General features: G+C 37.3%; 3 protein-coding genes across 16 annotated transcripts; 1 reads left to right on the top strand and 2 right to left on the bottom strand.

Annotated features, from left to right (window-relative positions):
* Positions 1-387: 387 nt before the first annotated feature.
* Positions 388-17048, top strand: LOC131151000 (protein CDC73 homolog). Of its 14 annotated transcripts, none has more exons than XR_009135659.1 (6): positions 426-1625; positions 1834-1916; positions 2114-2231; positions 3055-3196; positions 9832-10007; positions 11195-11425. XR_009135659.1 is itself a non-coding variant. In XM_058102151.1 (4 exons), exons 1-3 carry the CDS (start codon positions 566-568, stop codon positions 2204-2206), a joined length of 1236 nt encoding a protein of 411 aa, XP_057958134.1. In that variant the 5' UTR covers positions 388-565; the 3' UTR covers positions 2207-2231; positions 9832-10118. The 14 variants fall into 14 exon arrangements, 2 of the variants coding, with proteins under 2 accessions (XP_057958134.1, XP_057958135.1); XR_009135655.1 differs by lacking the exon at positions 11195-11425 and adding an exon at positions 13107-13415 and having other exon boundaries at positions 483-1625; XR_009135654.1 differs by having other exon boundaries at positions 483-1625; positions 11066-11425.
* Positions 11494-13072, bottom strand: LOC131151005 (non-specific lipid transfer protein GPI-anchored 5-like). The gene is made up of 3 exons (XM_058102156.1): positions 12539-13072; positions 11966-12025; positions 11494-11847 (listed from the first exon to the last, which is right to left on the bottom strand). The coding sequence occupies exons 1-3, from the start codon at positions 12855-12857 to the stop codon at positions 11705-11707; spliced, it is 522 nt and encodes a 173-aa protein (XP_057958139.1). The 5' UTR covers positions 12858-13072; the 3' UTR covers positions 11494-11704.
* LOC131151161 (non-specific lipid transfer protein GPI-anchored 5-like) lies at positions 16056-16888 on the bottom strand. The gene is made up of 3 exons (XM_058102411.1): positions 16558-16888; positions 16265-16348; positions 16056-16159 (listed from the first exon to the last, which is right to left on the bottom strand). Exons 1-3 carry the CDS (start codon positions 16886-16888, stop codon positions 16056-16058), a joined length of 519 nt encoding a protein of 172 aa, XP_057958394.1.
* Positions 17049-26032: the final 8984 nt, after the last annotated feature.

Here is a 26032-nt window from a genome sequence, read left to right as displayed (position 1 = left end):
CTTTGTACCTTTTTTGTTTCTCTACAAGAGTCTTAACTCTTTATCAAAATCGATTGAAATTTATATAATGTCATCATAATTAATCTAAACTATAAGTTTGAGTTTTACCCCTAACCTAAACATGTACATGTTTTGGCCAACAACTCAATCAACCTTATCTTGTGCAAATTGACATTTGGCATTAGTCAGCCTTTATGTAGCCCTAAAGTCATGTTTTCTATAGTTGAGTTAATTGCTATATGATTTATTAATACTCAAAATGTGATGATACCTTAGGAGGCATCTTAAGGTATTATATAGCTTTTTTAATTAAAGAAAGACAAATTAGTGTGATACTCATATAAAGTTAGGATAAATATAAGACGATATATATGAATGAAGTTGGTTAATAATGAAAGAATACTCAAACCACAATGATGATACATATAACATAACAACATTGATACATTTTTTACCCCCAAAAACACTGCAAATCATCCGTATGTGAAAAGAAGTACCTGGAGGCGAATGCAAGCTTCTTGAGTTTGTGCTGCAGTCAACGTTTCTACTCTACTGTGAATCTGTGATGGACCCTTTGTCTGCGCTTCGCGATTTCACCGTCCGAGGAGAACTCGACAAAATCGTCCGAGTCGGCGACGAGTTCCGGTTCGGTTCCGATTACATCTTCCCCTCCTCCGCCGAGACGGCCTACCGATCGAAGCAGGGCAACCTCTACACCCTCGAAACCCTACTTTTCTTCGTCAAAAACCACCACATCAAGCACACCGAGTACCTCCAGAATGCCCGTACCCACCGCCTCCCTACCGTCACCCTCCCCGATCGCAAGCCCCTCCTGGACTACCTCCAGGGCAAGGTGCTTTCTGCCGACGCCATCGAGTTCGTCGTCCCCCCAAACCCTAAACTTCCCGACCTCTTCGATCGCGGCTTCGAAGAATACCGCCCTGAAGACCCCTCCTTTCACCGTGCCCCCCTCGATGTCGATATCGCCGACCGTAGGGTTAAAGATACTCGTCTCAAGGCCGACGAGTATGTAGATTCGATTGCATTGATCAAGAGTGTGGAGAAACCCTTGAAGGATCGAGAATCTTTGTTGGAGTGCCGGCATCGAGATTTTTACAGCGTGCTCGTCGCGGCGACGCGGCGAGAGGAGGAGCGGCAGAGAATTGAGTCGCACCAGAGGAAGGATGGATTGGTCGCCAAGAGTCGGCTCATGGGTGCGGACGAGAGGGGCTTGGGGTATGGAGATGAGTTAGGGTATGATGCGACGCCGAAGCCGAAGATGCACTTAAAGGGGAGTAAAATCGGGGAAGGAGTTCCGATCATTCTGGTGCCGAGCGCGTTTCAGACGCTGATAACGATTTATAATGTGAAGGAGTTCTTGGAGGATGGAGTGTTTATACCGACTGATGTGAAGGTGAAGCAGATGAAGGGGCCGAAGCCTGACTGTGTGACAGTGCAGAAGAAGCTTAGCAGGGATAGGGTGGTGGCGGCTTATGAGGTCAGGGATAAGCCGTCCGCATTGAAAGCGGAAGATTGGGATAGGGTGGTGGCAGTCTTTGTTTTGGGAAAGGAGTGGCAGTTCAAGGATTGGCCTTTTAAGGATCATGTTGAAATATTTAACAAAAGTAAGTGAACCTTCCATCAAATTTTTCATGGTGCAAGTATGAGTTTACTGAATTGAACTAGCAAATTTAATAGTAGTTTGTTATATAATTCACTGTATGTATCTGTTAATTCTGGCGCATGGTATTTGTGCTTTATTTCTCAGTTGATTTTAACATTCCAGACCAGGAAGAGGTTGAGGAGATGACGCATGTATTGTATTTTATGCAGTTATTGGTTTTTACATGCGCTTTGAAGATGACAGTGTGGAGTCGGCGAAGAATGTGAAACAGTGGAATGTAAAGATAATCTCTGTAAGCATTTTTTTTTTATTTTTTCTCTTCTTCTTCTTTAGGCTGTTTTTTTTTGAAATACCATTGTGCAACAATTAATTTTAGTAAGGTCCTGCTGAGGCAGTTGAATGAATAAATATTTCTTGATTGTCTTTTCCTGCTATTCTGTATTTCCAAGCAGTTGTTTGATTTTTATTTAATGAACCTTCAATGTGCAGATTAGTAAGAACAAGCGACACCAGGACAGAGCTGCAGCCCTAGAAGTGTGGGATAGATTAGAAGAATTCGTGCGGTCACGATCACATTCTTGAAGTATTAAAGTTTTAGAATGCAAATGTACGTTTTCCTTATCCTCCATTCTTTCCTAGAAATTCTAAATGATTAATGATTCTGAGACTCTATACTCGATGTGATTCAATCCTGTAGGGTTGTTTATTGTTAGTGTCTCTACTAAAGATTCTTTTGAGAAAGTGATGAACAATTCTAAAAAATCCACTTCACTGGGTCAGTGAATGCATTATATCTCCGTGCTTAGTTTATATCTTTAAATGGATCCTTGGAAGGCTTTCTTGCTAAAATGGAGCTCTTTGAAAGGGCCTTTGACAGGGTGACCCCATTTCTTTGTATATTTTTTGCTTACTAGTTTGTTATAGTTATGGAGCTCTTTGAAAGATTACTTGATGGGCAATTTTGAGTTCCATGGAAAATATAGTACGATTAAGATTATTGACTTGAGTTGTGCTGATGTTCTTATTGTGTTTCCTCATGTTGATATTATTATTGACTTGAGTTGTGCTGATGTTCTTATTGTGTTTCCTCGTGTTGATATTAAGGCTATTATGGAGATTTCTTTTTAAGCTTACTGGGTTGAGGGAAAATCCAAACAAATATGATATTTTGTACTTTGGATTTGATCCATAACTAAAGCTGCAATAATTCAAATTGTGGGAGTTTTTGAATGCAGTTTTTTTTTTTTCTCAAATACTAGGACTTCCCCAAACCACTAAAAGGATCTCTGCAATTTATTGTGAACTGTCTTTTTTCACGGGGTTTATGGGAGTTGTGATCCATGGGATTGTAAGCATCTTTCTTTTTTATTACAATTAATAATGTACTTTTTAGTAATCAATCTTATTGGGCCTTTATTTTATCCCAAAAGGTTATAAAGGATTTGGAACAGAGACTTGAAGCTTCTTTATGGCGAGGTAATGACTGGAATGTAGCAGCGTGAGAAGTAAATAAGATGATGTTTGTACCATTTGCTGAAGGGGATTTGGACCTTAAATTGAATGAAGATTGAAGTAAGGTTTCTGTTTTAAGAATGATTGATTGGAATCTCTTTGCTTTAAAAGAATTCTTGCTTTGATCCATTCTCATACAGTGAGAGGCTCCAGTTTTGTGGTCTGTAAAAATTCCTTAAGATTGTAGTTGGAAATGGAAGAAATTTTTGAAAGCAAGTAATGAAGTTGATCCATGTATTAGACATATTGAAGGAAATGGAAAAGATCTTTTCTTCTTTATGATTACTGGCATCTGTTGTGTTCTCTTTTCCAGTCATATGGCTCTCAAATTATTCAAGATCCTAGTTTTCCAAGAAACTAAGGTTGCTGATAAAATGTTGATCAACAATCTTGGACTTAACGCTGCCAAGATATCTCCCATACAATTAAAATTCAATGCACAAAGAACCTTAAGTTCTGGATAACTAGCTGCAAATACCATGCCTCAACTTTCTTCTTGTTCTTGTTCGTCTTCTTCTTCTCATTAATAGGTTAATGATGTCTACCATCTAAAGCAACTGAACAGAAACAGTTAGTTGTGCAAAGGACAGTTTACTTATATAAACAGAGTTATCAGTTATGTACTAGTACTAAAACATGTATATACTAGTTCATAATCGATTATCTACAACTATAGCTGATGGTGGGAACCCAGATATGGTATATAGCAGTTGCCTATGAAAGTCTACAAATATAAGAATGCAGGGAGTTGATTGAGCATAACTGAAAAAGGCCACTGAAACACAGATTCAGTTTCCAATTTACACCAATTTTGACATCAAAACTAAAGGCAAATTTCAGTCTATAGATTTCATATGCGGCTAAAAAAGAGGTGATTTCCATTCTCAAACTGATTGAACTGATCATGACACAGAAATACAGGAGGAAGAATCCCCTGATCTCCATTTAACAAGATTCTCTAAGGTAGGAAGCTGGTCCTGAATAACAAGCCAATATAGAAAAGCATGTCTCGGTATATCCTTAAAGCATATAGCTTTTTCCCTATTCACAAGATTAGATTAGATCTTATAATTCCTGCAAATCTCTGTGAAAATGACAGCATCAGAGTAGAGTCCGCCACCCAATAAACTTTCTCTGCAGCAATGACATTAGGTAGAAGCTTTGCAGGAGTTTTATTATCCAGATCTGAAGAGAGTAGCAGTTGAAAAGTAGACCCAATTCCGAGTTAATTTGTTGAATTCGGTTAACTGAAATTCATGATTCATCTCCATCCAACCCAAAGGCAGTTGCAAATTTCAACCCCTTGAGCAGAATGAAAAAGAAAAGAAAAGAGAGGAACAAACAAATCTATGTACCATAAGTGGCAATGAATAAAATTCCTACAAGAAAAAGAAAAATAAACTCACAGTACAAGCTCTATATAATTAAGAAACCTGTAGAAGTAAAACACAGGCTACATGGTTTGAGATCAATAACAAAAAGAAATAAAATAATTTTTTTTAAAAAAAAAAACCTGATTTGAGCCTGTAAGGGTGTCAATCTGCTAAAGAAGCTTGAACAAAGGTTCAAGAGAAGTGTGCCGCCGTGGGACTGTTAAAGATTGTCCAATGCTCCAATCAAAGATGGGTTTTGAACAACAAAGCTTCAAGCCTTGAGCAACAAAGCTTGAAACATTGAACAGAGGCACCGATTTGGCGGTTCAACCAAAGATTGTCAAATCCATAGTGAGCTTGCTGTGGGAAAAGATTAAAACCTAACGGGGCATTGTTTATAGCTTGATATGAGAGCCCAAAAGCTGAGACTGAGAGGTACAATTCATATCTAAATATTAACAAGTCGCTGTTTTTTGTGTACTCGGTTAAAAATATGATTGCATGACCCTAAAACTGAAACTGAATTTATAATTATTGTGTACCAAACTGAGATTTACACATTTAAACCAAAGTGAATTAACCAAGTTTGATCAGCTATTTAGGGCCTGTTTGGTTAGAATTTTGAAACAATTTTTTGTATCCAAAGATGCGGGATACAAAGAATACACAAAATTTATGTTTGGTTAAATGTTCTCATTTTGCAAGATAACCATTTTAGGAAACATTTTCGAAAACACTCCTAAAAAAATGCAGGTTGATTTTCAGATGTTTCCCATGTTTCAGGATACATTTTTCTGGATAGAGTGAACACATTGGAATGGTGTATAACCCATTTTTCAATAAATAGTAATAATTATATTAATAACAATAATAATGATTATCATTTTATTGACAAATTGTGACTTGGATTAATCTTAACCAAACACAGTTTCACTGTTTTCAGTTTTGTGGACAATTTCGAAAACAGCTAACCAAATGCGTTTTTGAGTATAAAAATACATGATACAATCCCTTGTTTTCATTGTCAAAAACAAAGATATGGGAATCTGTTTTTGAATCCTTAACCAAATGGGCCCTTAAATTTTCAACAAATAGTTCTCAATTTTATGTTATATGATGTCTTTTGATGTAAAGTACTTTAACAAGGAGAGTAGGAGATTCAGGAAATTTTGCTGATTGGTGAAATGGAGATTTCAAGCTTTGATCACAGCCTAGTGTTGCTATTTGGATTGGTAAAATTTCATGATGCTGTTTATTCTATCATGGAATGTAACATTTCCTACAGTTGCCTCAGCTCTGTTTAATTTCTCTCATACTATTGTTTTGTTCCATACTTCCATGGCACCATGGCAGTGGGCTATCCAATTGATTCACTATCTCCTACATAGTTGCTTTGGTCCTGTGTTGAATTTTTTTCATCATTTGGTGTCCTTGACATTGCTTATTTTTCTTTTCTTTTCTTTTCTGGAGGGGAGCAAGGGATGTATAGGGGTTGCACCAAAAGATGGATGTGTAGTCCATTGTAGTAGAATGGCAGAGGTGGGGCATGGGTGATCCTATGGTAGAAGCATGATAATGATAGTCTACATGAGTGAGTGCCAATGGCCTGGATGCATTGAGAGATTCAAGCAGCGTGAATGTGAAGCAAACAATTGGCTTAATGAACGTCCACATGCATCCAAGCATGTGCACACATAACTGCTGGCCTTGCAGCAAGAACCATGGAAGGGGGAGGAACAAAGAAGGAAATAATAGTGATGCAATTAGGTGTAAAAAGACATTTGCGTGGCGCTCATGGCATTAGATAAATAGTGAGAAACAAGCAATGCCAATGTGAGGCCCTCTAATGGGGCTATCACATGGCCATATGCCTTCAACTTGTATGCAAGGCTGGGCATGTAGCCTTGTTGCAAGCACCAGTGTGCACACTTCCCACTCCTAGAGATCCAATGGCAGCAGAAGCATAATGTAGTGGCAGTGCAAATAAATTGGGGCCATGGGTATCGATTCGTTTGCATAATTGTTACATTCTTATGATTTGCTATTCAATTCGTACAATTCATATCAATTCCACACCAAATCATTTTGAATCTTACTAGAGAATTGAAAAAGTGCTGAATCGATTGCTGAATCTAGTCACTCCTGAGTCTATTTAATTGATCTGAATCCTTTAATTCACATGATTCTGAACCTATGACATACTCCTACCTGAAAATCCCCAAAACAGTCTTTCTTATTTTGTTGCTTTTTTTAAAAAAATTTTTTTTCTAACACAATTACCATTCCTTGTCAATGTCAGTTTTGTGTTAAAAAAGAGGAGAAAATGGAACTTTAGGTCTTATATTGCATTCACAAACCATTTTCACTATTGGAGCATAGTGGTCTGCATTGAGAAAAAGTGGAAGAACACCCATCTGTTAATGTGATATTCTTGTTTTGCTGTGTTGTTAAGTTTCAGAAGTTGGTTTTTTTGTAGTTTGTTCAAATATTTATCAACGTATTTTTAATTTTTAATTAGAGAAAGCACATGCATGATATATGCTTTTTTTCAGTTGTGACAAACACCAAAAATTCAGTTTTTTATTATTTTCCTGATTTACTTTCCTTGAACAATGTCGAGATCATTTTTTCAATTAATTTTTCTGTACTCCTTCCCTTAATTTTTTTTAGGGAAAAGATACACATGGAATATATATTTTTTACTGTCAAAATTTAAATGTATTTTATTTTTTTGCTTGTTGTTCATATATCAGTACATTCATGTCACTTGGAATTGATTTTGGGAGTTGATACCAGATCTTACGATTTCGATTCCCAAAACTGGGATTTTGATTTGTGAATTGTGATTTGGATCTTTCTTTGACACATATGATTGTGTGATACATGCAGTGCCAATACAAGGCCCAATAACGGGTCATGTGCCTACTGGCTCACAAGCATGTGCAAGTGGTCAGGTGTCCAGCATTTATTAACATTGGCAGCCTTCTTTTTATCTGTTTCTCTGCATAACTGCTAGAGTCATCTGCTTTGCATTTCAGCTTATATGCACTTCTTGTAAGATTCATTTGCACTTTGAAAAATAATTTGATTAAGTTGTAGGTTGAGAAATGAGTATGCCTTGCGTATATGGAGTTTATAGATGATTTTAGGTTCAAGAAAATGAGAAAATTTTGGTCTATTAAGTGTTGTATGGGGCTGATCTGAAATTTTAGTTCCATTTTTATTGATTTGATCGGCACTCGGCTGTATGCAGATTTTGAGCATTGATCTCATGACTTTCACTAGCTAAATATAGATCATTTAATAGTTTGTATGATAGATTAGGTACAAAAGAAGGGGAAAGAGATATATTTAAACTCGCTAAAATTAGAGAAAGGAAGAGTAAGGACTTGGGAAATGTAAAATGTATAAAAAATGAGGATGATATTGTCTTGGTAGGAAGAAGACATTAAAGAAAGATGGCGAAGTTACTTTAGTAAGTTGTTTAATGAGAACCAAATAGAATGCTTAAACTTAGAATTGTCAAATGATGAAAAGACTAAAAATATGAGATTTATTCGCAAAATTAGAGCTAACGAAGTTAAGCTTGTACTAAAAAAGATGAAAAATGGGAAAGCTATGGGATCAGATAACATCCCAATTGAAGTTTGGAAATGCTTAGGTTAATGGAAATAAATGGTTAACTAATTTATCTAATACAATTGTAAAAAATAAGAAAATGTCGGATGAATGGAGGAAAAACACTTTAATACCTATATACAAAAATAAAGGAGATAATCAAAATTGTAATAACTATCGTGGAATTAAACTTATGAATCATACGATCAAATTATAGGAAAGGGTAATTGAGCAAAGATTAAGGTTAGAAACGAAGGTCTCAGAAAATCAATTTAGTTTTATGCGTGGGAGACCTACCAAAGAAGCTATTTATCTTTTAAAAAGATTAATGGAAAAGTTTAGGGAAAAGAAGAGAGACTTGCATATGATATTTATTGACCTTGAGAAGGCATATGATAGGATACCTAGGGAAGTTCTATGGTGGGTTTTAGAAAAAAATGGTGTATGTAGTAGCTATACCGATGTCACTAAGGATATGTACGATGAAGTAATGACTAGTGTAAGGACAATAGATGGAGAAACTAGAGAATTTCCAATCACCATAGGTGTACATCAAGGATCGGCTTTGAGTCCTTATCTTTTTGCTTTAGTGATGGACCATTTGACTAAGAGTATTCAAAAAGAGGTTCCATGGTGTATGTTGTTTGTAGATGATATTGTATTAATTGACGAAATTAGGGACGGAGTAGAGGCTGAGTTAGAATTATGGAGAGAAGCTTTAGAATCTAGAAGTTTTAGGATAAATAAGGATAAGTAGAAATAAGACAGAATATATGAAATGTATTTTTAGTAATGATAGGAGGAATATTGGAGACTAAGTTAAAGTTGATGATGAAGAAATAAATAGCACTTGTAGATTTCGATACCTTGGATCTATTATGCACATTGAAGGAGAAATTGAAGATGATGTAATGGATAGAGTTAAAGCAGGTTGGGTAAAATGGAGAAGTGCTTCAAGTGTGCTCTGAGATCGTAGAATACCCTTAAAATTGAAAGGGAAGTTTTATACGACAACTATTAGACTAGCTATGCTATATGGATTGGAATGTTGAGCGACGAAGAAACATAATATCCAAAAAGTAAAAGTTGTTGAGATGAGAATGCTTAGATGGATGAGTAGTATAACATTAAAAGATAAATTAAGAAATGAATATATTCGTGGTAAGTTAGGTGTAGCTCCTATAGAAGTTAAGATAAGGGAGAGACGATTCAGATGGTATGGACATTTGTAACGTAGGCCACATAGTGCACCTGTGAGGAAGAGTGACCTAGTTACTGTGAGGGGCAATAGAAGGGGTAGGGGTAGACTTAAAATAACCTGGGAGGTGATAGTGAGTAAGGATTTAATATCCTTGAATCTATAAAAAGAAATAGTTCATGATCGCATAAATTGGCGGAAAATGATTCATATAGCCAGTCCCACCTAGTGGGACTAAGGTTTGGTTTTGTTGTTGTTGTTGTTGTTATCTCATGACCTTCACTAGTGTTGCTATTTGAGTTGGTAAACTTTCATGATGCTGTTTATTTTAGCATGGGATGTTACATGGTCCATCCATGCCATTGCTGATGCATTTGGTTTTTTGTTATGTCAAACTTTATTTTGTGTTACAAGGACAGAACTTGGATTATTTCAGCATTTTTTATTTCCTGCTTGCTGTTTGCGTTTCACATAGACTTTGTTTTGACAATTTTTGAAATTTTCAGGAGGATTAAAAGGCAGCATTTGATACTCCCTCAATTTGGCAGTCCTATTGTGGAGATGAGTGTCTTAAATTTCTACAAATTAGTATAGTGTGATTGTTTTAAGGCGGAGGCTCAGGGTTACCAAAGAGCACTAACGCCTAGTGAACTGCATACTGATGTGAACATTCCGATACATGGTGCGTTTTCAATCCAGATACTAAATCTAGTGACATGATTTATTTTTTATTAATATTTTTTCATATTATGTATATTTTTATTAGTAAAAATGGAACATTATTGCATTATAATTTTTTTAATTATTATTAATTTACTTCACCAATGAAAATCTCCTTTAGATTTTGAAAAATCTCATCATGCTCTCTTAAATATACAAGTGCCACTATTTCACCAATATATTTATTTAAGTATGCCCCTAACATACTACATTTTAGGGCATGTGCCTTTCTGTGATCACATTCCTGATTCATGAACTCGAACATTCTGCAGTCTATGTACCATTTGGGTGGGAGGTAGTTGTGGACAATGGAGTCCTGTAATAATAGTGATCAATGGTGGTTAGTGGTGTTGTACAGATGGTGGTGCTGACTATGACACCATGTTGTGGTTGTGTGTAATTAGAGTTTTGAGGCAACAGTGGGTCATTAAGAAGAGTGTATACTATGCTTTTGTTTGCAAAATTGAGTGTTGATTCAAGAACTCTACTTCAAGGAAGTTCAACAATCTGCCAAAGGAATCACATCTTTAGTTCCCAAGTTTTCAGTTAGTTCATACCATCTCCTTCATATTGTATGAACTTTTTTTTTTTGTTTTTTTGTTTTTCCTTCAACTTAGCGTTCACAAATTACTGATTACGGTTTCTTAATGAAATGGTTGACACTCGTGTTGACACCAACAGAAGTAGGAAATGGGTAATGGTTTTGAAGCAATAAAGTTGCTAAAGAAATTCTTTTGACCTCACTCACTTAAAAGGATGAGCTCTTCCTGCCGATTAGGAAAGAGGAAAAAACAAAAAGACAAAAAAAAAAACGAGCTCTTCCTAGAGGTGCATTTACTTGGCATTTTGAGATGGATTTTGAGATATTGAGTTCCTAATCCTTGTTGACTGATCAATGTAGATCAAGGTGGTTTTTTTTTTTGAAATGCCACATTTTGTCAAGTGTTTGCATGCCTCTTCCACTTGTATGCCGCTTTATTTACCTCTTCTTCTTTTGGGGAGGGGATGGGAGGGGAGCAGATGATGATGGAACCCTGACGACAGGACTATTGCAACTTGGGCCATGTAGGGGACCATACTTGAACTGAGGATACCATGCACAATATATAGTTTACTTAAAACCGGCACTTTGTTTTCCTTCCTTGTCAGGATCACAGGATGTAGCAGCGCAAGTATGCATTCCTCTCTTACATGTCACATCTGTATTATTGTTGTGTTAATGGTAGAAACATAAGGAAGATGCTTATTAGGAAGTTCTTTTATCTTTTTCAGCATGTAAATTTTGCTTTTCCCTTGGCTCTCAAGTCAATTGCATCAATGTTGATGCTACATTCTGTGTAGTGTGTTGCATTTGTTTTTAACTCGAGGATACTTAGTTTATGATTGGTGCACAATTGATTTATTTTTTGCTCCTTGATCTCAAGTCAAGTTCCTAGTGCACATTCATAAGCCTGGAATCTTATTTTATTGAAATTAGAAGAGATCATGGAGTCTCTTCTGGCATACAAAGGTAATATCAACCAACCCATAAAAGGGTCACCAAGATTAAATTATTACATGTGCCACTCAATCTGAGTGAAGCTGAACAATATAAGGGGGAGAAAAAGAATGAATTACTATCATCTAGTATTTGTATGGCTGGAGGGGAACTGAAGACGCTTAACAGGTGAGAGAACTGGTGGCAAAGGTTGAAGCATATGATGCAGCGAACAGCAGGAAGAAGAGCATGGACATTGACAACTTGGTTGAAGTTCTGGTTGCTGAGCCAGTATCTGCGGGTGGTGCTGAGTTCAATCCAGGTTCTACACACATGTTTAGGTTAGCATGACTAATCTGGGGTAGTGCTTTAATTTAAAGAAATTTCAACCATAAGCAAATAGTATGAGCAATATAACGACACAACCATGAAATATATTGTACCTGATGGAATGCTACCGGGGGTATTTGGTGCCCCTGAAGGAGAGTTGGCTGGCGAGGCAGCTGCACATTTACAAATGCATAGGTTAGCTGATTTTGTTAGAATGATCCTTTGCACCTTTACAGATGAATGGATTGGCTGATTATTAGAATCATCCTTGAAACAATATTCACTTTTCTGTAGTGCATGAAGTTAGTACCATCCCAGATTGCAGTGGGGGTAGGGTTGGAGTAGGGCTGAAGTTAGAATCCTATACAGAAAAATTCTTCCCCCACCCTACCAGCAACCACCCCCAAAAGAGAAATAAAAGAGAGGAAGAAACTCTATTACTAGTTTTTGGTGTTTTGTCTTAGATTCATCCATAGCAGTTCTGGCATAAACTATGTCAGAAATTTATGAACAGGTGCGGATGCAGTTGGCAATGAGAAAAGGGAGAGAAATGTTTTGGCATTTTATCTTAGATGCATCCATAGCAGTTCTGGCATAAACTATGTCAGAAATTTATGAACAGGTGTGGACGCAGTTGACAATGAGAAAAGGGGGAGAAAAATGTATGCATTCTGTGATTTACGCACCGTTACAGCTGCTGAGAGGTGGAGTTTGAACTTTGCAAGCATTGGGGAGACCGAGGGCCAGAGTTTCATTGATATTGAGCCCTGCAGCTGCTCCTTGGAGATTGAGTGCTTCGCACAAGCACTTTGGCTGAGATTGAACAACACCAGCAAGCTGCGTACAGCACCCTGTTGATGGGGTCGAGGAGTTCCCCGTTAGGTAGCTAAGGCATGGTGCCAAGCTGATTAGCACGCTGGTGCAATCAGACTGAGCCATGGCTCCTGTACAGAGCAGGCTGAGTAGGACCAGGGCTAGACCCATCTCAATCCTTTTGTGTGCCATTTCTGCAAAAATTGGTGGTGGAAATGGTTGTGGAGTGGGTGGATTGGTTAATTGAGAGAGGGAAGGGTGCGGGTTTTATGTAGGGGAAATTAGGGAAGAAGAGTCAAATGAAGATTGGGGGTTGCGTGGGTGACTCACTATTCTCTCAATGACCTTCCGTAAATATTTTAGCTTTTTTATTGTATAGGCATGTTGGCATGTTCAAACTTGAGGTCTGTTTTAATGTTTTGTGGGCTTATTATATGGCAGGCAGAGTGAGAGGAAGAGACAAAAGAAGCTACTTCATTTTGGTGACCAAATTGGAGCCGTCAACTATTTTTATTTTAAGACATATTCAAGGAGTGGGACTTCTTGGAAACTTGTTCTTGTGAAGAAAGCATAACGTTTGTCTTTCCTCTGGAGTTTCTGCTCTAGAAGGCAGAAATTTCTTTCTTTTCCTTTTTCTTTGCCCATAGCTGACATTTCTTATTGAAAATTAAAAGACAGGAGGGATAAAATCTCTTGGAATTTTGTTTGGTTGATGACGTTAGCGGCGATATGTGTTTTTTTTATTTATTATTATTTTAAAATCCCCCAAAAATTATTTGTTGCTGATTTGTTGTCTTTTTGGTTAGGTCCCTGTTTATATTAGGTGCGTCTTTGTTCTGTATTTTGGTATGATCACTCTATCATACAATGGAGGGTAAATACCAACAAGTCATGAGCTTTGACGGTACTTTTGCTTCAGTGATTTTGTTTGAGTAAAGAAAAAAAAAAAGAAAAAAGAAATTTAAGGTCTGTTTGGTATCCGTGTTTCTGTCTCCACAGTAAACAAATAGATATTAAAAATATGTTTATATCTGTTGTCAGTTTTTTTATTTTTGTTGTTGATTTTTAGCTGTTTGTCAAAAAATTGATAATTAGATTTTATGGTTTTCATTTGTTTTGACAACTTGTTCTCATTTGTATACTTAAATTAAAATTAATATTATATATATATATATATATATATGTATATAAATTTTTAAAAATAATAACAATGCCAATTACAAAATACTTTTTTTATATTTTTTAATTAAATAAAAATTTATTGTAAAATAAATTTTAAAAGTAGAACAATTTAGTAAATTAATTATAATAAATTATATTTTTATTATAGTATTTTTAATTCATATTATTTGTAATTTTATTATTTTAATCATATTTTTTTTATAAATATTTTGATTTAAAGATGAAAATGAACACACTTTTTATATTAGTTTTATAAATGTTATTCAAATATGTTGCTAGTTTTTAGTTTCTATTTTTAATTTTTTATTTTAATATTTTTAATTTCTGACAGTCACACCAAACGGCTCTCAGTTTTTATTGTATTTGTTATTTATATAAAAAATTAATAAAATTAATTTATTTCATATAATCAAAATTAAGAAAAAATAATATAATGAAGTACTTATCACTTGATAAATCTAACATTAACAAATAATTTTTCTTTCCCTCAAATGTTTCATGAATCTAAGCTTCGTCTCATGAGAAGCATTGCAAAATGCCTCCTTGGCTCACTAAATATGCGACAGGTGCCAGTATTGAATTTAATTAAATGTTTTTTAGTTGATGATGCCACATATAAAATTAGTGCAAGAATAAACAGAAGCCCTAGTCATAAAATATAGAATTGCTTCAATACATATCTTATTGAAATGGCTAGTTATGTGTTAATTCCTTACTATTCATGAGATGGAGACCAAGGGTATTACTGCACCTACATCTACATTGGTTAGATTAAACATCAGATGTTTAAAGGTCAATTAAGATGTGTAATGCAATAATAAATGCCACTTACTGAATGAGGATTGTTACAACAAGGATCCAACATGATCACAGGGTTCTTCACAAAACTGAATTGAGGAAAATACTTTGGGACGTAAAATGGCACCACAACCCCCTGTTTGTTAGTCTTAGAGTGATGCATTGTATTAACATCTAAAGTCTAGACGTATACAATGCTTAAAAAAAATCAAGTTCGGTTCTCATCCTTGACCTAATAGGTCAATTGTGGGAGTAAAGGTCTGATAATTGGTAAGTACGAGATCAATTTAGGTATACTAAATTATTTAAAAAACTAATAAGGTCATCCAAATATATAGTCATGAAGTTAATCTTATTGATGCAAGGCATCTCATCATCAAACATACAATAATGAGAAAAATTTTGTACTATCATCCCTACCCTAAATAGGTCGACAATGAGAGTAAGGGGTGACCAATGAAGATTTGATTTGACTACATTAAACCGGCAAAAAGATTGGCAAAATTATAATAAAGGCTATAGACATAAGGTGGAAGAGATATTAAAGTAAACCAATTGATAAGCTTGAAATTAACCTTGGTCTAAACCAAGTGACACTAAGTGATAGAATAAATATAACCATTATGGTAGTAATGCACCAAGCGGGCCTTAAAAGATGATTGAGCCCGAATTGAACTAATCAAATTCAAAATTATTAGTACGCTGCCCTTTTCTCATATGAAAATACACCCTTAGAACAACTATCTAGAGCATAGCAAGGTATCTCAAGAGATTCCGGTCTTACCTCCTTTCCCTTGTCTCTTGTCCCTTATCTAGTCATTTTTATTTTGCAAGTTTACTGTCAAAAGGAAAATGCTTAATGCCACGGGCCCATGACGATAGGCTCTCACTGGGTACAACAATGTGCACAATGTACCCCGTAATGCATAGCACAACTTTTATCAAAAGACTTAATTTTACCGAGCTCATTGAATTATTTGAACTATATATAGCTGCAAGCCTAATTTCTTCTTAGGTTTGATGCAAATAATTTTTTTTTTTTTTTACCATTATTTTGCAACTTGTATCTCATCATTATTTGCCAACACAAGTGGAGATAGAAATGCTTCCGACAATCATTTGATTTTCCTTTTCTCAGTGATTCTTTTCCTTGTCATGAATTCCCAACCGGCCTCATGGTTGTGGTTTCATTCAGTTCTATACTGGTTTTTCTTCTCCTCCTTTACACCAGGGAAACATCAAACAAGGCATAGCCTAACACTGCCCAAATTAAACTCAGGAAGATGAAAATTATTTGTATGTAACGTTTGCATATACCAAACACACAGAAAAATTAAACTCCACATAGAGATCACATTAAACAGTAATCTCACAAATCATATTGCAGAGGTAAAAAGACCAACAGAAAACTTAGTAGGTGCAGAAAGTTGAAGCATATGAAGCCATGAGGAGGAGGAAGACAGCAAGCTGAAGAGGCATCTCGACAATGTTGCCGTTCGAGGTGCTCTCGCCATCTGCCACAAATACACATTGAATGATTAAGCAATTGTCATGATGTCATTCATGTTTTTTCATCATAGAGACTAAAACCAAAGAAATATAAATATGCATGGACATGCCTTGCGCTGAAGAGTTAGTTGGAACATCAACTGGAGAATCCCCTGGTGAGGCTTCTGGAGAACCCACTGCTCCATTATCAGCTCCTGCTCATTACATTACGTCAGATTACCTTTACCACCACCAATCTCTACTTTTGAAGAATTAAGTTAATAACCCAAACAAAGAGATCATGAAATTTTTTACACTTTGTATGTAAGAAATCAAATTTATTACTTGATCTCATGATTATGTTTCTTATTCAAATTTTCATTCAATGTTCTATTTTGCAAACCAAACATGCATTTAGGTTTACCATGACACTGCCTCATAGGTGGAGTCTGGACATGGCATGCATTAGGGAGAGCCAGTGCGAGGGTCTGGTTAATGGAGGCAACCGCTGCGGCTCCACCGTTGTTAAGGGCGGTGCAAAGGCACTGCGGCTGTGACCGAACAACGGCGGCAAGTTGGGAGCAGCAGGAGGAAGATGGGTCGGAGGAACTACCCGTGACATAATTCATGCATGGAGCCAGGCTCATCATCACAGAGCTGCACCCAGATTGAGCTTCTGCTCCTGCCCATAACACGGTTACTAGGAAAATCACAACGCCTGTTCTAATCCCACTCATGCCAATTTGTTCTTCCATTTTTGCATGAAAAGATTTTTGAACAAGGTTCTTGAACCTTGGAGATTCGGTTGTAAGATGCCAATTAATTGGGTTGGAGGGAGGACAGGGAGGGGATTATGTAAAAGGGTTTAGCGCGGATTTGGTGTCGTTTCTATTTTCTGTTTTCTATTTTTGAAAACGCGTTTGTTTATATTATTAATTTTTTATTTTTTTTGTCTCTTGTTGTTTGCTAAAAAAATTAAAAGTCAAATTATGATTTTTCATCTGTTTTGACAATCTATTCTTAGAATATCTTAATATCCAATTTAACTTCTTTTTTTCCAAGTAAATCATTAATTTTATACACATTTTTCTTATTAAAATTAATATAAAATGATGATATAAATTTAAAAACAATTAAATTAAAAAGATCCATAAATTTTTGAAAAAAAATTAAAAGAAACAATAGAAATCATTTACAAAACATTTTTACTCTTTTTCTATTGTAGTAAGGTTCTTATAAAGTGACTTTGAAATATAATAATTAAGTAAAATAATTATAATAATCTTGTTCTAGCATAGTATTTTTAATTTATATTATTTTGATTATATACTTTTTAGTTTTAATTATGTACATGATGGGCGGGAAACTAATTAAACTGGTCTAATAAGAGGTAAGGTAAAAAACACTTTGTGTTACTTTGGCAAAGATAAATAAGACTTAGGGGGCAGCCTAGATTATGTCCATGGAAAAGGCTGATGATGAATCATGACCTACCCTCAAAATAATAAACCCACTTTGATGTCGATTATTAATAATTATTATTATTATTATGGGAAACTTCTTTCAAGGTTTACATAAATTAATGCCTTATGCCTGTTTCCAAATATTTGAAAATCAAATTGAAAATACAATTAATTGATTTGTTGAGTTCAATTCTGCATTTTTTTTTTATAATAATTTTCATATTCTGGTTTAGTTTTAATTTTCAATGCTCATAAATTGATGATTATCTAAATCAAATCTATATATAATGTGCTAAAGTTAAAAAATAGTATGTATAAATAAGCTGATTGCTAATTCTAATTTTCAGATTTTAATCAATTATAAACAAACCACAATAAGAATATGATTTTATCTAAGCATCAACCACAACCATACCTAAACTAAAACCTATTTATTTTAACGTGTGCGTGTGTGCTAAGCCTGATTAAGAAAAATATTTTATTCACCAATCCAATATTCAGTAAAGCCTCAATAAATTCAGCAAAACATAAACATGCCAATTACACAATCATAAGAACACATTTACGTGGTTCGGCCCAAAAATTGGCCTACATCCACGGCAGAAACTCACCTTCGGAGACACTATATTAAATCGGTGGAAATAAATACAAGTACATAGATTTACCCTTTCTTGACTTACCAATCTCCTCTGGAAATCAGTTCAAGAACAACTCAAGAAAACCCCTCTTCGCACCTGCGAAGAACCCTAGGCTTTTTCCTATCTTCCTCCCTGATTTCCCTAAAAGAAACCCTCCCAAGAAATAAATCTGTGCATTACCTTCCCTTACCCTTGCGTGGACCTCCGCTTGAGGCTGGAGATCCCCAACGCCGCACCCACCTACTGCCGTCTCCCTCTCTTGTGCGCTGTGGCTGAAAGGCTCTCTTGGTGGGTGATGGCTTCCTCGGGTTGCAGGTCTCCCTTGTGCGCTAAAGACTCTCACGCTTGGGTGAAGCAGAAGACTCTCGCGGCTGCCCTCTGAAGCTGCAAAAACAGAAGATGAAAAAAATCGCCGCCCCTCTGTTTTCTTTTCTATTTACAATCATTAAAAGGCAAAATTACATCCATGCCCCCATAGTAAAAGTGAAATAGCAGCCGTTGGATTTCCATAAAATGGACGGCTCAGATTCCTTTTGTAACGACCTGCTTAATTTCCATGTTTATATATATACTATGATATTTAACAAGCTCTGATACTATACTGGATAAAACCCAATTATCAACTTAAGTAGCAAGAAGCATAAATCAAATAAACATAACCATATGTAATTATATATAATACTAGAATGTTGAAGTATTTCTCAAATTATACATATGTCTGTTCCCCCAAAATTATCCTCAAGTAACTAGGGCTATACAAAAATACTCTCAAAAATACTCACTCTAATATTAGGGCAATACCAAGGCCCCTCTACCTGCGAGCCTGATCTGTTCGCCTACCTGGATCACCTGAAAATGTTAAAATAATTGGGATGAGCCAACGCTCAGTAAGACGAAATATGCTATCACTAGTGTGTGGCAAATGAGCTACAATATTATAAAAATCTGTTTCTATATAATCATGTAAATACAGTATAAGTAATAAAAATCACCACCATTTTCGTGTACTATTCAAATACTTCTAATGTACATAAGTATATTCCCTGTTTCTGTAAATCCATATATACGTAATAGTAACTGAAAACTTTCCCTGTGGATAACTGTGTGTCATGATTTAACCCCTCATGACAGGGTTATGCGGCCCGTAGGCAAGATCTACACTGGCTAGCCGACCAAGGTAAATCACTATACTCCCTCGGTTTGATCTGCCCTCCTTAACTCATATCTGATGGGGAGCTTGTCCACGTCTAGGGTACTATACGATCGACCTACTACCACGTATTATCTAAATAGGTGGTTGCACTCTGTAAACTGTATGTAGTTACAGTACCGTGCTCTATAACTGTATGGTCTAATAGGGTCTGATACTATATAATACATTTCTATATACAACTATCTGATTTACCATGATTCTGAAACAACTGTAGTAACCATGACAATGAAATGAACCGTAACTGTATCATCTGTATTTCTAAATTGAATTGTAACCTGTAAGTCATGGTACTGAAAACTGTATAATCATGATACTGTTAAACTGTATAATCATGGTACTGTAAACTGTATAATAATCACTAGTTATATATTCTGTAAATCATATCCTGAAAAAACTGTAAAACATGTTTCTTTACTATACCCATATCCTCAAGCCACACAGAAATTTTAAACATATTATACATAAATAATAAATTGTATAAATTTCTATCGCGAATAATCATCTGATAAAAACGTATAATTTATATTGAAACATGATAAAATTGCCTAGCATAGCATATTTCCCTTACCCGATTTCTTGCTAAAATCTCCCTACTGTAGCGGGTCCAACACTCGCAGGGTTCTCCACTCAACCAGAACAAAACATTACTATTTATACATCTATTACATTTCTCAAAGCTGCTAGAAATCCAAATTCCGAATAAAAGACATTACCCTGGATTTGGGATGAAATCCAACTTGATCCCACCGACGATCCGCCCCAGCAAACTTGAAGAGAACTTCGCCAGGAACGTCATGGTGGCTTTAGATCGTCGATCCGGCTACTGGCGGGGCCAAAATCGAAGAGAGAAAGGAGAGAGACCATAGGAGAGAGAGAAGCACTGAAATTGAATAAAAATCCGAGTTTTCACTATTTATAGGGCTAGATTCGTCGACGAGACACGTCACTTCGTCGACGAGTCATTAAGTAAATTCATTGATGAACCTTACACTTTGTCGATGAAATTTAGAGTAGCCCAAATCCTTCTCTCGGTATTTTCTCGTCGACGAGGTCCTGAAGACCTTCGTCGACGAATCCCTGTATTCGTCGACAAAGCCTAGAAATTCCTTGAAATTATTATCTTCAAAATACAATGTCGTCGACAAAGCCTATTGCCTCCTTCTGTTTCTGTTTCCATTTCTCTCCATTATTATTATTTAAATACTATTATTTTTCAGGTCACTACATTCTCCCCTCCTTATAAAATTTCGTCCTAGAAATTTACTATCTGTATCTTTATCTATACTCTCCATCATTTAGTAAAGGAAAATAGTCTACTTATTTTATTACCTGACCTCACTTATGGCGGAGGAATAACGTGGTTACATGGTTAGTTCTAGGAGATTACAACTATAAAAGAAAATTTTCCCCCAAAACCAAAATACTACTTAACCTATGATCTACATTACAATTACACTGGACTCAACAAAATAAAATTACCATCTTAACACATACATCAATACTATAATTCATCAAATAAATGGGGATATTTCTGTCTGATTTCATCTTCAAGCTCCCATGAGGCTTCTTCAATCGCGTGATTTCTCCATAGAACTTTTACTAGTGTATCTTCTTGCTGCGCAATTCCTGTTCTTTCTTATCTAGGATCTGTACTGGAACTTCTTCATATGCTAAAGCCTCACTAACTTTTAGTTCCGTATGGCTGATGATATGAAAAGGATCTGAGACGTATTTCCTTAGCATAGAAGCATGAAATACGTCATGAACTCGAAATAGAGATGGCGGTAAAGCTAGCCGATAGGCTACTGACCCAATCTTCTCAAGTATCTCAAATGGGCCAATAAACCTAGGGCTCAACTTACCCTTCTTCCCAAATCTCAAGATGCCCTTCAGTGGAGTTATTCTCAAAAGTACATGATCACCCACTTCAAATTTCAGTTCTCGGCAGCGAGTATCCGCGTAGCTTTTCTGCCGACTCTACGCTGCACCGATCCTGTCCCGAATAAGTCGGACTTTATCACACGCTTGCTGAATTATCTTTGGGCCCAAAACTCGCATTTCACCTACTTCATCCTAGAAAAGAGGAGATTGACATCTCCTACCATATAATGTCTTGTAGGGTGCCATGTCGATGTTAGTCTGATAACTGTTATTATAAGCAAATTCAATTAGCGGCAAAAACTGAACTCTGTTACCTCCAAAGTCTAACACACAGGCACGAAGCATATCTTCCAATACCTGGATTGTTCTCTCAGTCTGACCATCGGTCTGAGGGTGGAAAGCTGTGCTGAATGCTAACTGAGTCCCCAATGCCTCCTATAAGCTCCTCCAGAACCGTGATGTAAAATGTGGATCATGGTCCGAGACTATGGATACCGACACTCCATGGGATCGAACAATCTCCTGTATATATATCTCTGCTAACCGGTTCATAGGGTAGCTAATCTTAATGGACATAAAGTGCGCTGTCTTCGTCAATCTATCAACCACCACCCAAATAGCATCTTGACCATGCGACGCTGGCGGCAACCCAGTAATGAAATCCATGGATACGTGGTCCCACTTTCACTCGGGAATGAAAAATAGCTGTAATTGACCAGCCGGCCTCTGGTGCTTAGCCTTAACTTGCTGGAACAAATGCTGCTATCTTCCTCTTCATGCCACTCCACCAGAAATACTCTCGTAGATCCCTATATATTTTCGTACTGCCAGGATGAACAGTGTATAGAGACTTGTGTGCCTCCTTTAGAATCGTCCTCCTGATGCTGTCATCTGCAGGCACACACAATCTAGTGTGAAATCTCAAAGCCCCATTGTCAGAAATGCTGAATTCTTCCCCCTGACCATCCTGTATTCCGGCTATCACTTCTTCCAATTCCGGATCATCCCTCTGAGCAGCTTTAATTCTCTCATAAAGTGTAGGCTGTACAACCAAACTAGTAATAAGCGCCCGAGGATCATCTTCCACTAACTCTACACCGAGTCTTTCCAAGTCCATTTGAATTGGATGCTGAACTACCGCTGCTTGTTTTGCTGTGTCTCCTGATTTACGGCTCAGTGCATCAGTTACCACATTTGCTTTACCTGGGTGATAACTGATGGTGTAGTCGTAATCCTTAATGAGTTCCAACCACCTCCTCTGCCGCATATTCAAATCTTTCGGTGTAAAGAAGTACTTTAGGCTTTTATGATTAGAAAATATCTCACACCTCTCACCATATAAATAATGTCTCCAGATCTTTAGTGCATGTACAACCGCAGCCAATTCTAGATCGTGAGTAGGATAGTTCTTTTCATACTCTTTCAACTTCCTGGACGCATATGCTACCACCGTACCGTGTTGCATCAGTACACAATCGAGCCCTTTCAAAAATGCGTCACTGTAGATAACATAACCATCACCTCCCGGTGGAATCGTCAGAAATGGAGCAGTGACAAGCCGCTGCTTTAATTCTTGAAAACTCTGCTCGCATTCTTCATCCCACACGAATTTGGTGTTTTTCCTAGTCAACCGCGTGAGAGGTCTTGACAAAACCAAAAACCCCTCAACAAAACAATGGTAATAACCTGCCAGTCCTAAGAAACTCCTAACTTCTTGCACATTCCTTAGCCTGACCCAACTTACCACTGCATCGATCTTGCTGGGATCCATTGAAATACCGTCCCCTGAGATCACGTGGCCTAAAAATGCTACCTTCTCAAACCAGAACTCACACTGGTTAAACTTGGCATAGAGTTTCTCCTCTCTAAGTGTTTGCAGCACCTGCCTCAAATGTACCTCATGATCCTCAAAACTCCTCGAATACACCAGTACATCATCAATGAAAACTACTACAAACTGATCTAAATACTGGAGAAAAACTCTGTTCATCAAGTCCTTGAACACAGCTGGGGCATTTGTCAAATCAAACAGCATAACGAGGAATTCATAGTGCCCATACTTGGTCCTGAAGGCTGTCTTCGCAACATCCTCTACTTTCACTCTTATTTGATGATACCCTGATCTGAGGTCGATCTTGGAATACACCCGTGTACCTTGGAGCTGATCAAACAAATCGTCTATACGGGATAGAGGATATTTATTCTTAGTAGTAACCTTTTTTATCTCCCTGTAATAAATACACATCCTCATGGACCCATTTTCTTCTTTAAGAACAACACTGGAGCTCCCCACGGCGATATACTGGGTCGTATATACCCCTTGTTTAGCAAGTCTTACAACTGTTCCTTTAATTCTCCCAATTCAGCTGGAGCCATACGGTAAAGAACCTTAGAAATCGGTGCAGTCCCTGGAGGTAAATCTATAGGAAAATCTACCTTGCGCATAGGAGGCAATCCGGGTAACTCCTCTGCAAAAACATCTGGAAATTCTCGTACTACTGGAGTGCTGTCAATATTCAATTCATTTTCAAATACTTCTTTCAAAAATTTTATAAACCCTTGACCTCCGTCCAGGAGTAATCTGCTCGCCTACACGGCTGACACCAACTGTGTTGGAGCACGTACCCGTGAACCAACGAATCTGAATTCCTACTCACCAGGGGGTCTGAAGACTACTTCCTTCTGAAAACAATCAATGCTGGTGTGGTTGACAGCCAACCAATCCATACCCAGTATTATATCGAATCCACATATATCAAACACGATCAGATCTGCTGGTAGTACTCTCCCTTGAATTTCTATCGGATAGCCTCTAAGTACCCTCTAACATTTGATCATTGACCCTAATGGTGTAGCTACTGACAACGCTATATCTAATGACAAGGTTTCACTCTCAGATAATTTAACATAAGATGCAGAAATGAAAGAATGAGTAGCACCCGAGTCAAAGAGAACAATAACTGGATATAACAAAACAGTAAATGTATCTGTCACCACATCCGTAGCAGCCTCTGCATCATCCGGCGTTAGAGCATTCCAAATAGGGCCTGGGAGCTGGGACCTAGTCTGGCTAACCTAGGCATTCACGTACCACGTGGCCGGGTCTCCCACAATGATAACATACACCTCTACCTACCCGGCACTCCCCAAAATGATGTCTCCTGCACGTTTGACATACCAAGTAAGACGGTGTACCCAGATTCCCCTAAGGTCCTGTCATCTGCCTCTGATCCCTTATCGCGACCTCCTCTCCATGGACCCCTACTAGAGCCAGCCTGAAAGCCCTGAGGCGCAGGTCTCTTCTTCTGACTCTGAACTGCTACACCCCTCTATATACCACTCTCAATGATCGCAACTCTATCAACAACCTCTGTAAATGTCTGAGCCTTGAAACCAATCACCTTCTCAAACAAGTTTTGCCTCAGTCCCTCTTCAAACTTCCTCGCCTTTTTCTCTTCATCAGGTGCTAGATGCGGAGCAAAACGTGACAACTCGACAAACCGGGTTGCATACTGGGATACAGTCATCTGCCCCGTACAAGATGTAGAAATTCTGCTGCCTTTGTGCTCCGAACAATCGCAGGGAAATACCGCTCAAAGAACAGCTCCTTGAATCGGTCCCAAGTCACTAGCACTAGAACCGACCTCTACTCCTCTATTAGTAGCGTTGCTCTCCACCAGCGCTTTGCCTCTCCTGTCAACTTAAATGGGGCAAATGCTACCTTCTACTCATCCGTACATGGAGGCACCGCCAATGTCTCTTCGATATCCTGGACCCAATTTTCAGCTACAATCGGGTCATCTCCTCCTGCGAAGGATGGGGGTTTCATCCGTGTAAACTGCTTGATCGAACAGCTACGCTCCCCAGAACTCCTGGCCATCTCAGCCATCACCTGCTGAGTGACGCTACGCAGTACAACATCTGTATCTCCTCCACTTATGCTGGAAGGTCCTGGCCTTTCCTCTCCAGCATTTGTGCCACTGCTTCCTAGGTCCATCCTGAAAACAAGAAACACACTTAAGTACTTTATCTCCTATACAGACCTATCCTGTGCTAATTCAAAATTAATTACCTTCCCTGACCTTAACTCAAGAACCAGTTCTATCACCTAGACACACGACTCGACAATAGCTTGCTATGGTTTTCCTGAAATTGTCACCCTAGGGAAAACATAGAAACTACTACGGAAATCCTGTATCCAGAGAACCGAACAAACCTCAAATCATTTTCCTATACTCTGGTATTACTTCTGCTGCACTCTAAAGTCTACAGAACCTAGCAAACCTAGGCTCTGATACCAAACTGTAACGACCTGCTTAATTTCCATATATATATATACTATGACATTTAACAAGCTCTAATACCATACTGGATAAAACTCAATCATCAACCTAAGCATTAAGAAGCAAAAATCAAATAAACATAACCATATGTAATTATATACAATACCAGAGTGCTAAAGTATTTCTCAAATTATACATATATATCTGTTCCCCTAGAATTATCCTCAACTAACTAGGGCTATACAAAAATACTCCCAAAAATACTCACTTTAATATTAGGGCAATACCAAGGCCCCTCTACCTGCGAGTAGGGGTGTACAAAATTTACCAAAAACTTGAGAACCGGACCGAAACCGAACCGTTTGAAGCTTCGGTTCGGTTTTTCGATTTCGGTCATCGATTTCGGTTTTGAATCTATAAA

The sequence above is a fragment of the Malania oleifera genome, chromosome 3 (genome assembly GCF_029873635.1).
Source record: "Malania oleifera isolate guangnan ecotype guangnan chromosome 3, ASM2987363v1, whole genome shotgun sequence".
Taxonomy (NCBI): domain Eukaryota; kingdom Viridiplantae; phylum Streptophyta; class Magnoliopsida; order Santalales; family Ximeniaceae; genus Malania; species Malania oleifera.
The sequence above is the reverse complement of the archived record's forward strand: the minus strand, read 5'-3'. Positions and strand labels throughout refer to the sequence as shown.

What these genes read in the sequence shown, in the direction of transcription:
- LOC131151000 (XM_058102151.1), top strand. Translation starts at nt 566, where the DNA reads ATGGACCCTTTGTCTGCGCTTCGCGATTTCACCGTCCGAGGAGAACTC. An exon ending in TGTTGAAATATTTAACAAAA is followed by an intron (nt 1,626 to 1,833) that starts GTAAGTGAACCT and finishes TATTTTATGCAG; the next exon opens with TTATTGGTTTTTACATGCGC. An exon ending in GGAATGTAAAGATAATCTCT is followed by an intron (nt 1,917 to 2,113) that starts GTAAGCATTTTT and finishes TTCAATGTGCAG; the next exon opens with ATTAGTAAGAACAAGCGACA.
- LOC131151005 (XM_058102156.1), bottom strand. Translation starts at nt 12,857, where the DNA reads ATGGCACACAAAAGGATTGAGATGGGTCTAGCCCTGGTCCTACTCAGC. An exon ending in ACCTCTCAGCAGCTGTAACG is followed by an intron (nt 12,026 to 12,538) that starts GTGCGTAAATCA and finishes GTAAATGTGCAG; the next exon opens with CTGCCTCGCCAGCCAACTCT. An exon ending in CCCCGGTAGCATTCCATCAG is followed by an intron (nt 11,848 to 11,965) that starts GTACAATATATT and finishes ACATGTGTGTAG; the next exon opens with AACCTGGATTGAACTCAGCA.
- LOC131151161 (XM_058102411.1), bottom strand. Translation starts at nt 16,888, where the DNA reads ATGGAAGAACAAATTGGCATGAGTGGGATTAGAACAGGCGTTGTGATT. An exon ending in ACCTATGAGGCAGTGTCATG is followed by an intron (nt 16,349 to 16,557) that starts GTAAACCTAAAT and finishes TGTAATGAGCAG; the next exon opens with GAGCTGATAATGGAGCAGTG. An exon ending in AACTAACTCTTCAGCGCAAG is followed by an intron (nt 16,160 to 16,264) that starts GCATGTCCATGC and finishes TATTTGTGGCAG; the next exon opens with ATGGCGAGAGCACCTCGAAC.